At 41.7% G+C, this 14685-nt stretch overlaps 1 protein-coding gene across 3 annotated transcripts; it reads right to left on the bottom strand.

Moving 5' to 3' along the window:
- Nucleotides 1–1641: 1641 nt before the first annotated feature.
- On the bottom strand, nt 1642–14645 carry il31r (Interleukin-31 receptor A). 3 transcript variants are annotated; one of them, XM_045690148.1, is made up of 16 exons: nt 14532–14645; nt 14112–14178; nt 12847–13131; nt 12612–12726; nt 12161–12333; nt 11722–11834; nt 9290–9452; nt 8345–8427; nt 6452–6659; nt 5888–6055; nt 5176–5274; nt 4883–5026; nt 4651–4791; nt 3864–3948; nt 3588–3669; nt 1642–3114 (listed from the first exon to the last, which is right to left on the bottom strand). In XM_045690148.1, exons 1-16 carry the CDS (start codon nt 14535–14537, stop codon nt 2569–2571), a joined length of 2478 nt encoding a protein of 825 aa, XP_045546104.1. In that variant the 5' UTR covers nt 14538–14645; the 3' UTR covers nt 1642–2568.
- Between the last annotated feature and the right edge of the window lie 40 nt (nt 14646–14685).

Below are 14685 nucleotides of genomic sequence, written 5' to 3'. Positions count from 1 at the left end.
TGATTTTTGTCTTCATCATTTCACAAAGTCAACAGTATTAACCATGTGAAGGAATCCACAGTGTTGTGTGTGTGTTATCCATGTGAAGGAATCCACAGTGTTGTGTGTGTTATCCATGTGAAGGAATCCACAGTGTTGTGTGTGTGTGTTATCCATGTGAAGGAATCCAGTGTTGTGTGTGTTATCCATGTGAAGGAATGTGATTTATTACACTTCTTGTAAAGCAGCATACAGGTAACTGCCAAAATAAAGGAAAACCCAACATGTCTTAATAGGGCGTTGGGCCACCACGAGCCAGAACTGATTCAATGCGTCTTGGCATAAATTCTACACGTGTCTGGAACTCTATTGGAGGGATGCAACACCATTGTTACATGAGGAATTCCATAATTTAGTGTTTTGTTGGTGATGGAAAACGCTGTCTCAGGCGGAACTCCAGAATCTCTCATAAGTGTTCAATTGGGTTGAAATGTGGTGACTGAGGCACACATCCCCTTTAATCCCCTATGGTCCTGTGAGACCCCTCTTTCAAAGTCTCTGAGATCTCTTCCAGCCATGGTAGCCAAAATAATGGGAAACAGGGAGGTTTTATACATGACCCTAAGTGTGATGGGATGTTAATTGCTTAATTCAGGAACCACACCTGTGTGGAAGCACCTGCTTTGTATCCCTCATTTACTCGAGTGTTTCCTTTATTTTGGCAGTTACCTGCATCTTTAGAGTTCTTTTGTTTCCAACGAGAACTTCATTAATAGAATAGAACAAGTCAGAAATTGTGATTGTTACACTCCGTCACATAAGAACATTTTGTTATGCAACAGAATGTCATCAGGCAGACCATGGACTTGGAGTGAGGACTCAGTGAATGATCTTTTTTTGTAAAGAACAGTATAGCGTCAAAACAAGGGTGAGCTTCATGTCTCTAATCACTGGCTATGTCCCAGAATGCACCCTAATCCTTATATCATGCACTATTTCTGACTAGAGCCCAGGACACTGAGTGGACAAAATATTAGGACACCTGCTCTTTCCATGACATAGACTGATAAGGTGAAAGCTATGATCCCTTATTGATGTTACCTGTTAAATCCACTTCAATCTGTGTAGATGAAGGGGAGGAGACAGGTTAAAGAAGGATTTGTAAACCTTGAGACATGGATTGTGTATGTGTGCCATTCAGAGGGTGAATGGGCAAGACAAAAGAGTTAAGTGCTTTTGAACAGGGTATGGTAGTAGGTGCCAGGGGCTCCGGTTTATCTCAAGAACTGCAACGGTTCTGGGTTTTTCACACTCAACATGTGTATCAAGAATGGTCCACTACCCAAAGGATGTCCAGTCAACTTGACATCTGTGGGAAGCATTGGAGTCAACATGGGACAGCATCCCTGGGGAACTGAGGCTGTTCTGAGGGCAAAAGGGGGTGCAACTCAATATTAGAAAGGTCTTCCTAATGTTTTTTACACTCAGTGTATACTGAAAAGTTTATGTATAATTTGTTACTTTGTTAAATTGTTATGAAAAACAAATGAAATGCCTCCCTCTTCTGTCTGCATCATTTTACAAAGTGAAGAGTGCTTTACATTCAGTGAGACATTCAACATTAACAGAACAGAATATATTAGTCAGAGACTAAACATGTGATTTTGCTTGGCTCCCATTTCTAACATATTTTTTTTAATAAGTTATTATTCAACAATATGTCATCAGGCAGATCATAGACTTGGAGTGATTTGGTTTTTTCTATCCCATGACTTAGTGAATGATATTTTTATAAAGAGCAGTACAGGGTCAAATCAAGGATGGGCTTCATGTCTCTCTAGTCACTGGCTGCGTCCCACATTGCACCCTAATAATTATATAGAGCACTACTTTTGACCAGAGACTTGCGAGCCCTAGTCAAAAGTAATGTATTTTATATGGAATAGGGTGTAATTTGGGACGCAACCATTTACATTTTAGTCATTTAGCAGACGCTCTTATCCAGAACAACTTACAGGAGCAATTAGGGTTAAGTGCCTTGCTCAAGGGCACATCCACAGATTTTACCTAGTCGGCTCTGGGATTTGAACCAGCAAACTTTTAGTTACTTGCCCAACTTCTTAACTGCTAGGCTACCACCCAGCCAGTAACTCGGAGACATGAAGCCTCGCTGTGACCCTGTTACTTAAGTATTTTCCATCTTGGCACACTCGCTTTCTGTTCTCAGGAAATTGTGCTGCAACACCCCTCCCCCCAAACCAAACAGCATACTGGTAACGGGAAGGGGAAGCGCTTAAGTTGTACCAACAGCAGTGCTTCTCAACGACAAGAAACTAAAAGATTTGATGAGATATAGTCTACCACATACAACAGTATAGATTGATATTTATGAGTCAAATTTAAAGAACTGATATCTATCCACCTTTACAATCTACAAATACACATACTGTACAAATTGTCACAAGTATAATTACAAAATGGATATTTCAAAGTACCACTAACACAAAAACACAATAGCCTATATGAGACATAACTGAATGAATAAAGATACAGGAAAGACTGAGAAGTCCACTGGATTCAGGAGGGTGTTTATGTCTGTTTACTTTCCTTCCCCCTGTGTTCAAACATGTCCAGAGTGACGTATGAAGTGAGAGGAACTGTGCTGCTATGCTGCTGCGTGTCCAACAGGCTCCTACTCTCCTCTGTGGCGCCCGACGTCGCCTCGCCTCCCCCCAACCTCACAGGGCATTCCCCTGGCGTCTGCAGCCTGTAGGGGTTGACGGGACAGCTCTCGGAGGCCTGGAGGTCTGCTGGCTCTGATGATGAGTCCTCACTGGTGGTTGACTCCAGCAGGTTGATTTCTCCATCTTGTTGAGCCAGTAAAGGGAGGCAGGTTGGTGCCAGGCCCAGGTTACTGCTCTCCTCTCTGGGTTGGCTGTCACAGAAGGTCCTGCTACCGAAGCCAGAGCTCAATCTCTCTGTCTGGTCACAGACTGTCTCTTTGGCCATGTCCTGTATGTCCTTGTCTTCTGTAGAGGTTGACCCCATGATGTCGTCCGTTATGGTGTTCACCTCGCAGGGGTAGATCATCTCACAGAAGGTCTCGAGTTCAGACAGGTTGTTAAAGGGTTGGATCTGCGGGGTGACAAGGACATATTTCCAAAAAGGAATGGTGAAGACAGTAGGGATGATGGAAACTGCAGCCTATTGAGCCAACATGAAGACCAACATGTTATTTATTTCACCAGGTATGTTGACTGAGAACATGGGGACTAGTTACAGGGGAGAGAGGAAGGGGGTTGAATGAGCCAATTGGAACATGAACAGTTTAATCCATAAGTAATAGTCATCAAGTGAAAGATGTGTGTTGAAATGTAAAGAATGAAATGTATATCATATCCCTTTTCTTCAGACTAGTGAAATGGAAGGACATGTTCAATACAGTATCCATTGTCTATACTATAGGATAGGGCTAAATGGAATGTGTTTGGGGTTTGGGGTTTTAGGCTGTGTTTCTGTGTAGAACTTTGTGACATCGGCTGATGTAAAAAGGGCTTTATAAATAAATTTGATAGATTGATACAATATAAAAAGATGATCATGTTTACCTTATGACAATCCTGTGAAGACCAGAATTCCAGGGAGCTGAGACCGGGGTTCGGCACCATCTTCCCCTTAAATCTTTTCCACCTAGAGATCAGTTAACCAGTGTTACATAGAACATCCAATCATCTGACTTGTCTGACATAATTGACTTGAAGTGAGTGATGGGCAGTGCACTAAATTAGGGAGCCATTTGGAACACAAGCATTTACTGTCTGGACATGTACAGGGAAAAATATCTGTAGCTTTAAAAAGGTTCTGAGATCTACGGCAGAACATACTGAATGACGCAGAAGAGTCCAGTGACTAGGACGATGATGACGCCGAAACCACCGAAGACACAGGACATTATGATGAAGGTCCTGCCTGATGGGACAGACACAGAGACGTTATGATGAAGGTCCTGCCTGATGGGACAGACACAGAGACGTTATGATGAAGGTCCTGCCTGATGGGACAGACACAGAGACGTTATGATGAAGGTCCTGCCTGATGGGACAGACACAGAGACGTTATGATGAAGGTCCTGCCTGATGGGACAGACACAGAGACGTTATGATGAAGGTCCTGCCTGATGGGACAGACACAGAGACGTTATGATGAAGGTCCTGCCTGATGGGACAGACACAGAGACGTTATGATGAAGGTCCTGCCTGATGGGACAGACACAGAGACGTTATGATGAAGGTCCTGCCTGATGGGACAGACACAGAGACGTTATGATGAAGGAATACAACAGCAAATACTGTTTTTGGACAATTGAGCGGTAGTGTATGCATGGGGCAAAATGCTTTGTTAGAATATGTCAGAGAACCACAGAATTAAAACCACTGGTACAGACGAGTGCACGCAAGATGGCCGCAGGTCCAGCCTGCACGGAAGATTGACTTGAATGTCCGTTCTAGTACCTGTAATTCTATGGTTAGAAATGTTGCTACTATAACCCTGTGCTTCAAAGTGGATACATGGAATGAATATGTAGCACCATAAAGAGACTTTTAAAGTGTCAATCTGTGTTACCATGAGTTACTATCAGATGGTGGGTGAAGCCTACAGACATGACCTTACCGTATCTGCTCGTTGTGAAGTGAATGACGCTGCTATTGGTTGCCCCAGTAACAGCGCTGGCCATGACATGGACACTGTATCTGGTGTCTGGTTGGAGAGGCTCCAAAGTCACTCCCCGTTTCAAGCTATTTACTGTCACATCTAAGAGGGGAGGAAAAACAACAGGAAATGACACTCGGTACAGTTGACATGCCGTTATAACAAAGTTTAAAAAATGTTTCAGGAGACTTACTCAGCTCTGGTTGTGTTTCCGTCTTGTAGAACACAGTGTAGTTGACGACAACACCGCTACATTGGCTCTGAGGCACAGCAGTCCAGTTGACCTGAGCGCTTTTGTCTTGAACATGTACATCAGTGGAGGAGATATTCCCTGGAGCTGAGTTGGTCAAGAAAATATGATTTAGTAATCCATTTATTTGGGACAGATACAATTAAAACATTGAAATAATTTGAATAAATAAGAATATGAAGATACATAGCCATTACCCTAAAGGACCAATAGAAAGAGAAGAAACTGAACGGTACCTCTTCGCGTTGAGCAGATCTGAATGACTTTTTCGAGTCCTGTCTTGTCATCGTAGAGTGGAGTTACTGTGATGTTGTACAGTTTAAAAGGCTGCAGGCCTATGAGAGGGAGGGAGAAAATGAAAACATCCCAAAGTAGATTCCTCCAATTGTTTACTGGGATAACAGGTGGAGTGGTGCTCATTTAATCTGGGGTGTATACACACAATATTACCAGTTGATGTAATAATGTTTACATACTGTTTTACCCACTTTATAGGTATATAATGTATTCTAGTCATGGTTCATCATATAAAAACAGAAATATTCATAGGTGTAATACCTAATTGGAGCTAGAAATACAAGCATTTCGCTGGACCTGTGATAACATCTGCAAATCTGTGTACTCAACCAATAAACATTGACTAGATTTTTGATCCATCTAAAATCTTTCTGTTTATCTTTCACCTAATCACATCAATGATAAGATCAATGGATCTTCATCTAACGCACATTGTATGAGTCTATTCAAACCCATAGAGAAACAACAGCAAAACAATTAAAATAATTCCTAATGACCACAGTAGAAAATGAAACTCAAACATCGAGTCATGTCAAGCACTCCAATGTCAATGTAAAGTTACATAAAGTTACATAATCAGGATCCAACTATGCATCCACCCATTAACCCACCCGTCCATCCGTCCATCCATTCTTTAGAATCCAAGCTCACCAGTCAATGTGATGTGAGTGTCTTGGCTCTGTAGCCAGGTGTATGTATCTCCATCGGTGGTCCAGTCTATGATGTAGCCGTGGACAGGGTAGAGAGGAGGAACAGCCCAGCTGACCTGGATGTCACCGTTATGGGCAGAGGCCTGGGCGCCCCTAACCTGGGGGAGACCTGACACATATAAACTCATATGAATGTGACACTGTAGTACACAGAGGCTTAAAACCACTTCTAAATAACACTTAGTGTAAATAACAAACGAGGACAGCTACTTTTTCTACAGGAAAACTGTGCCTTTCTTCAGCTGTTCATAAGTATTTTAATGAAAGTAGAAGAAGTTTAGTAGTTTAAAATTGTTAGAGGCTTTTGTTGAAACATTGAGTTTAGTGTGGCAGTAGTGTCTGTATTATAAAGACTAGTGAGATACATTTATACTACGAGACAGATAGATATATCATGATAGATATGACTCATATCGGCTAGCTAATAGCTTTACAATGAGTCACATGAAACTAAATAGGATAACTGGCAAATCATATTGAATGTGTGTCAAATTTAGCAACTAACTTTGTCCCACGGCCGGTACATAGATTGACTGTTCAGAAAATGTGGTGTCACCGCGATAGGCAGCGAGAGTGACTCTGTATGCCCGCTGGTCCACAGTGATAGAAGCCTTATCCACAACAGTGTCCAAATGTCTGTCAGGTATGTGCTTTTCATCAGCCATGTACGTCAGCCTGTATCCATCGATGGCCTTGCATGCAGGGGAGATGCTCTGTACAAAGTAGAAAAGAGGAAGTTAGAAAATACGTCACACAGGAAACAGGAACAAGTCTCTGCACACTTCCTGTCAGATGCAAATGTATTTAATTGTAGCTGAGCTTTCAGTCAGTTGACCTTCATCAGGTTGACTGAAAGCTCAACTTGAAAATACATTTCCATCTGATTGTATCTTTTTCCTGTTTCTCAAGAAATTGATCACATGACATCTAGTGGCCTTTTTGGGTACTTCAGATTATCACAGCTGTCTGTAATGACCTCTGGCACTTTGGTGAATACCATTGGTTTTTCATTTTTTCAGCCTGGATTCGAACCAGGGACTGTAGTGACACCTCTTGCACCACAGATGCAGTGCCTTAGACCACTGCACCACTTGGGAGCCCAAATATGAGGGTTTCAACATGAGATTTCCTTTGTTTATATTATTTACACACTTTTCTTTATTGTAAATAAGAATTTGTTCTTAATTAAACTTACCTAGTTAAATAAAGGTTAAATAAATAAAATACAAAAGTATTATGTCTTTGTTGTAAATGTTTTGGTGTCAAACTGGTGGCAATTATGGAAAAAGTCCATTTGGAAGAGTTGCAGAGTTAATTGAAAATAACGCTAATGTTGATTAGATGCGTTTTTCATTCACTAGGCTATATCCTCTAGAACCATATGGTCTATCCACTAGAAATCAATGGACAAGATAGAAAACATGTATACTATAGATGAATACATCATTTAAAGTATAAATTACCAAAGGTACCATACATAGATCTGTTAATGACCAAAATTACAACAACAAAGAAATCGTAAACTTTTTGTCAAATTGGCAGTAGTTTTGCAACCCTAGTTTTGAGTAAGGAAACTTTTGGTAGAGTTATACAGCTTTGAAAGGCTTTAGACCAAGGGTCTCCAACTGTGGTGCTGCGGAGATACTGGGTGAGAAGGTTGTAGTTTCAACCCACCACTAACACACCTGCTTCAAGGTTTCAAGGATATTTTTATTTGTAGAATCAGATGTGTTTTGGTTGTGGGCTGGAACAACAGCCCGGGTACACTGTAGCTACCCAGGACCAGAGCTGGAGACCCTTGGTAGTGACTAACCAATACAGAACCAGAACAATGCCTATTTAAGCAATAAGGCCAGAGGGGCTGTGGTATATCACCAATATAACACGGCTAAGGACTGTTCTTATGCACGATGCAACACGGAGTCCTGGATACAGCCCTTAGTCGTGCTATATTGGCCGTATACCACAAACCCCAAAGGTCCCTTATTGCTGTTATAAACTGGTTACCAATGTAATTAGAGCATCTGTGGTATACGAAATATTATAAACTGGGTGGTTCGAGCCTGAATGCTGATTGGCTGGGAACCATGGTAGTATACCACGGGTATGACAAAACATTTATTTTTACTGCTCTAATTACGTTGGTAACCAGTTTATAATTGCAATAAGGCACCACTGGGGTTTGTGATATAGAGCCAATCACGGCTAAGGGCTGTGTCCTAGCACTCCGCCTTGTGTCGTGCCTGTGAACAGCCCTTAGCCGTGGAATATTGGCCATATACCACACCCCCTCGTTCCTTATTGCTTAGTTATACCACGGCTGTCACGGCTACCACCCAGTTTATAATGTTGATTATGTAAAGTGCTATACATAAGCTTCCTTCCATAGGCTCCCTACCTTCCACATCAGGTGCACTGTTCTAGTCCCAGTGTTGTCTGGTGCAGCCATCTTCCTCCACAGGTCCAACTGCACTGTGCTCACTGTTGACACAGAAATAATAGAGTTCAGACAGAGTTTAGCCTAGTTATAATAAACACATGTTCCAATTTAAATGTAGGCCTCTTTCAAAAAGCCTCACAATGTTACAAGTCATTTTGTGATGTACTGTCAAAGAATGTGTAGTAACATTCAATACTAAGACTGAAACTGAAACATAGCATTTAATATTAAGACCAACTGAAAGCATACTGTGGCTGACTGATGTGGTCCAGAAAACATCATGGGTGATTAGTTCACAATGCTTCTCACCACAATCCATTTCACAAACCCTACGCCTCCAACTAGACACAGACCACAGCTCGGTTTCAAATACTTTCAAAATGCGTCCTTCCTATTATTTATCATCGAATGAGACAACTGGGTTGGTGAAATTGTTTCAGCCACATTGCTTAACTCTATCAAACCATGCCAGATTACAATGTGAGGAAGCTTACAGCAAAAAAACGTAACATGATAACGTTTGATAAGGGTACATGACAAACACACAGATCGTGCGTGCTATTCAATCAAGGTCTAACGCCTCATTCTTCAAGCACAGCAAAATATGTGCATTCAAATTCATGTCTAGAACAACCTCAAAATGTTAACGGTGAAAAACAAAACAGACGGTAGAGACATCATAGCCTCTCAGAGTAGGAGAGCTGATCCTAGATCACATTTAGCCTTTTAGAGCATAATTAATAAGATTACATGGACAAGGGGGAGCTGATCGTACATCAGTACTCTGAGACACATACCTATCATCTCAAACATGCCTTCTGAAAGGGTAGATTTTTTTATTTTTTACTTCTCCTGGAAACCTGTATAGCGATTGTGATTTACTGGGGCTTTATGTTTTCTTACCGTTGAGAGAGGAGAGAACTGTCTCCTGCCTGCTCCATTCACTCCAGGGGGCCTTGTCTAAAGCACAGCGGACAGACACTGTATGGTTGGTGCATGGCTCCACTTCAACAGAAGTGACAGAGGCTGTCATGGCCACTGTGTTCATAAATGTATCCATTACATGCTGGACATTTACACAGGGAGAAGAAACAAAGATATGAGTGGCAAAAAAAAAAACTGTCACGTTAACTTCAACTAGTCTGGGAAAATAGCACATTGCACTAAGCAACAAACAAATCACAGACAATGTAACATTGAACAAATGAGCGGTGTACCTTGGCATATTTGACTTGACAGTGTATGACCAGGCTAATAAATTCTGTGCCTCCTGGTCTTTCCCATTCAACCCTTAGATGAGCAGGGAGAGGAACCACCCGCACATTCTTTGGAGGGTCAATTTTCACTTGAAAAACAGGGTTAGTAATGTCAGGTTGGGCGAGTAATGTCAGGTTGGGCGAGTAATGTCAGGTTGGGCGAGTAATGTCAGGTTGGGCGAGTAATGTCAGGTTGGGCGAGTAATGTCAGAGTAATGTCAGGTTGGGCGAGTAATGTCAGAGTAATGTCAGGTTGGGCGAGTAATGTCAGGTTGGGCTTGTAATGTCAGGTTGGGCGTGTAATGTCAGGTTGGGCGTGTAATGTCAGGTTGGGCGAGTAATGTCAGGTTGGGCGAGTAATGTCAGGTTGGGCGAGTAATGTCAGGTTGGGCGTGTAATGTCAGGTTGGGCGAGTAATGTCAGGTTGGGCGTGTAATGTCAGGTTGGGCGAGTAATGTCAGGTTGGGCGTGTAATGTCAGGTTGGGCGAGTAATGTCAGGTTGGGCGTGTAATGTCAGGTTGGGCGTGTAATGTCAGGTTGGGCGTGTAATGTCAGGTTGGGCGAGTAATGTCAGGTTGGGCGTGTAATGTCAGGTTGGGCGAGTAATGTCAGGTTGGGCGAGTAATGTCAGGTTGGGCGTGTAATGTCAGGTTGGGCGAGTAATGTCAGGTTGGGCGAGTAATGTCAGGTTGGGCGTGTAATGTCAGGTTGGGGCGAGTAATGTCAGGTTGGGCGAGTAATGTCAGGTTGGGCGAGTAATGTCAGAACTCAATTACACAAACAATACAATAGATAAACAAGAAATACTGGTGTAAGGATATTGAGCTTTACGATGGACGACAATCCAATTGTCCACTGGTATGACTGGTCATTTAATTTGCTTTGAACGGTGTATACACACACAACTAACTTACAGTGCCAGTCAAAAGTTTGGATACACCTAGTCATTCCATATTTTTACTATTTTCTACATTGTAGAATAATAGTGAAGACATCAAAACTATGAAATAACACATATGGAATCATGTAGTAACATAACAAGTGTCCAACAAATCAAAATATATTTTAAATTTGAGATTCTTCAAAGTAGCCACCCTTTGCCTTGATGAAAGCTTTGCACACTCTTGGCATTCTCTCAACCAGCTTCAAGAGGTAGTCACCTTAAATGCATTTCAATGAACAGGTGTGCCTTTTAAAAGTTAAGTTGTGGAATATCTTTCCTTCTTAATGCGTTTGAGCCAATCAGTTGTGTTGTGACAAGATATACAGAAGATGGCCCTATTTGGTAAAAGACCAAGTCCATATTATGGCAAGAACAGCTCAAATAAGCAAAGAGAAACAACAGTCCATCATTACTTTAAGACATGAAGGTCACTCAATCCAGAAAGTTTTAAGAACTTTGAACGTTTCTTCAAGTGCAGTCGTAAAAACCATAAAACTAGCTCTCATGAGGACCGCCGCAGGAAAGGAAAACCCAGAGTTACCTCTGCTGCAGAGGATAAGTTCATTGGAGTTACCAGCCTCAGAAATTGCAGCCCAAATAAATACTTCAAAGAGTTCAAGTAATAGACACATATCAACATCAACTTTTCAGAGGAGACAGCGTAAATCAGGCCTTCATGGTTGAATTGCTGCAAAGAAACCACTACTAAAGGACACCAATAAGAAGAAGAGACTTGCTTGGGCCAAGAAACACGAGCAATTGACATTAGAGCGGTGGAAATCTGTCGTTTGGGCTGATGAGTCCAACTATGAGATTTTTGGTCCAAACCGCCGTTTGTTTGTGAGACGCAGAGTAGGTGAACGGATGATCTACGCATGTGTGGTTCCCACCATGAAGCATGGAAGAGGAGGTGTGATGGTGCATTGCTGGTGACACTGGCGGTGATTTATTTATAATTCAAGGCACACAACCAGCATGGCTACTACAGCATTCTGCAGCGATACGCCATCCCATCTGGTTTGCGCTTAGTGAGACTATCATTTGTTTTTCAACAGGACAGTGACCCAACACACCTCCAGGCTGTGTAAGGGCTATTTGACCAAGAAGGAGAGTGATGAGTGCTGTATCAGATTACCTGGCCTCCCCAATCACCCGACCTCAACCCAATTGAGATGGTTTGGGATGAGTTGGACTGCAGATTGAAGGAATAGCAGCAACTGCTCAGCATATGTGGGAACTCCTTCAAGTCTGTTGGAAAAGCATTCCAGGTGAAGCTGGTTAAGAGAATGCTAAGAGTGCGCAAAGCTGTTATCAAGGCAAAGGGCGGCTTCTTTGAAGAATTTAAAATATATTTAAATGTATTTAACACTTTTTGGGTTACTACATGATCCCATGTGTTATTTCATAGTTTATTTCTTCACTATTATTCTACAATGTAGAAAAGAGTAAAAAATAAAGAAAAACCCTTGAATAAGTAGGTGTGTCCAAACTTTAGACTGGTGCTGTATATAAAACATCATTATTTGATTGCAAACTGCTCCAGACAGTCAAAGCTGTGCGTTCTGATTACATACCTGTATCCCAAGGATCCAATTCTAGTGTGTCCGAGATTGTCTCCCAAACGGTGCTTTCAGCTCGCACAGTGATGTAATTTAGCTTTGCTAGCATCGGCAGGCTCTTATTAAAAGTGCATGACATGCTTCCAGAACTACAATGATCACTCTCCCATACATCTTGTCCTTTTTCCCTACACAAAAAGAGACGAGAAAACATTAACTTTGGTTACGTCCCAAACGGAAGACATTTGGTTACATACCCTGACGAAGACAGCTTGTCTGTCGATACGTTGGTTATTAAATTATTGCATTTGAACTGTGGGGCTCTCTTTTTATTTTTCATACGTCCCAAATGGCACCTTATTCCCTACATAGCGCACTCCTTTTGTGCGTTATTCCATATGACAAGGGAATCTTGCAGTCTACGCTGCTATACTAAGAGGAAGCCAGGTTTTGAGTCAGAACTCACCATTTCCTATAAACGGTATATGTTATTTTCGATGTGGGTTTGATCTTGTGCTCCCAGTGACATGTAAAATCTTGTTGTGAGATATACGTGACACATGATATGTTTCTGGGTTTCCCTGTTGAAAAAAATTAAAGGACATGATTTATTCTCTCGTAAAATCCATTCCCCAGATGCCATGATAATAACGTTGACGTATTGAAAGTAACGCACACCAACAATGTAAGTAGATACGTACAGTATGTTTGTATGATGGTACCACCCAAGACTTGCTGAGTTAAATGGCTGTGACATTGTACTATTGCTTTTGGAAGGGATAGATTGTAGATGGTCACCGCAGCAAAGGAGGTGTTGGTTTCATAGAGGCTTTCATCTATGCTCTTGTTGTTGATCGTCCAATAGATTTTGCCGTGGCTGTCTGAGATTGTCTGGTTGCATGTCTTCTTGAACTTAATCTTAATATTGGAGCCAAATTCAATGTATGGGTCTTTTGGGATAACTTCACATCTATGTCCATATTGTCCTGTTGATAACAAAATGTGAAACTTTGTAATAAACAAACCATGGCAAAGAACTTGAGAGATGACAGTGAGGAGATGACAGTACAAAAGTCTGCACTAAGACCAACATTCAGCACATTAAAGTGAACAGAAAATGAGCGATGACCCCAGGGCCCCACCTTCTAACCACTCAATATGCAATTCAAACAAAGTGGTAATTCCACTGCTATTCTGGTAAACAGCTGAGAGATGGGGCTGAAGATCTGTAACCATTCAAATGCAGACAGAGCTATGGATGTAGGGACTGACGATCTACAATATAAAAATTATAGTATTGACCACGTTTTGATGCTACATAAAGTGTTTGATTACAATTGCATTGTTTACAAAACATTGGAGTTAAACAACCATATATTTGGGTTCTGATATGGTACGAGAGTTGAACTAAGCTCATACACTGTACAAAACATTAGGAACACGTTCCTAATAATAAATTGCACCCCTTTTGCCCTCAGGACAACCTCAATTCGTCAGGGCATGGAATACTTGTCAAAGGTGTGTCACAGGGATGCCGGCCCGTGTTGACTCCAATACGTCCCACAGTTAAATTGGCTGGTGAACCATTCTTGATACACACAGGAAACGTTTGAGCTTGAAAAACCCAGCAGTGCCGCAGTTCTTGACACAAACCAGTGCGTCTGGCTGGTTCACACAAAATAATGCTTGCCCATTCACCCTCTGAATGGCGAAGACACACAATCCATGTCTCATGGCTTTAAAATCCTTCTTTAACCCATCTCCTCCCGTTCGACATTCATTTAAGTGGATTTAACAGGTGTCGTCAATTTGGGTTTATAGCCTGCACCCGGTCAGTCTATCATGGAAGAGCATGTTCCGTTTTTTTTACGTTTTCAATAATGAATGGTATATCAATATGAAAGTTAAGGAAAAAAAGTTGCAATCACTGATTGCCCCTTTAATACAATATCAAATGTGAACTCACCTTCAGAAATTGCTGGGAGCAAAAGGATGATTGACAGGACTAGCAGCGTTGCCATCCTTCTCAGACCCTTGGCAGACAAGAATGGCGTGTCATGTCTTTCAAGTAATACAATTCCCCCTCTAGTAAGTGGAGAAACAATTTCACTACATCTAAACTAAGTCGTATTTATAAGCAACACGGTTTTAATAACGCAGATGGTTATCTACAACTAGGAAAACGGAAAAACCATGACGTCTGATCTAACAAGAGGTCAGCGTTGGATGACTTCAAATCGATTTTTCCCCCATTGAGTGAGTTTGAGTTCAGTTGTTTAAAAGCACTGAAGTCGGAGATTTCCGAGTTGCCAAGTTGTTCTAAACGCGGCTACAGGTCAAGTTTAAAACATTAAATTCAGTACTCCATTATAAACCTTTATCATACCTTCATACTCAATGTCCTGTGGAAAGTTGGTAGTCGTGCCTTCAATTCACAGCCCCTAAGAACAAGGACTGGATGGGTGTGTTGGCCATTGCACAACGGCAAGTTTACTGACAGGAAATGAGGAAACTGGATGAATGACAGGGGACCGAATTTA

Source organism: Salmo salar, chromosome ssa01 (assembly GCF_905237065.1).
Source record: "Salmo salar chromosome ssa01, Ssal_v3.1, whole genome shotgun sequence".
In the NCBI taxonomy this organism is placed as follows: Eukaryota; Metazoa; Chordata; class Actinopteri; order Salmoniformes; family Salmonidae; genus Salmo; species Salmo salar.
The sequence above is the reverse complement of the archived record's forward strand: the minus strand, read 5'-3'. Positions and strand labels throughout refer to the sequence as shown.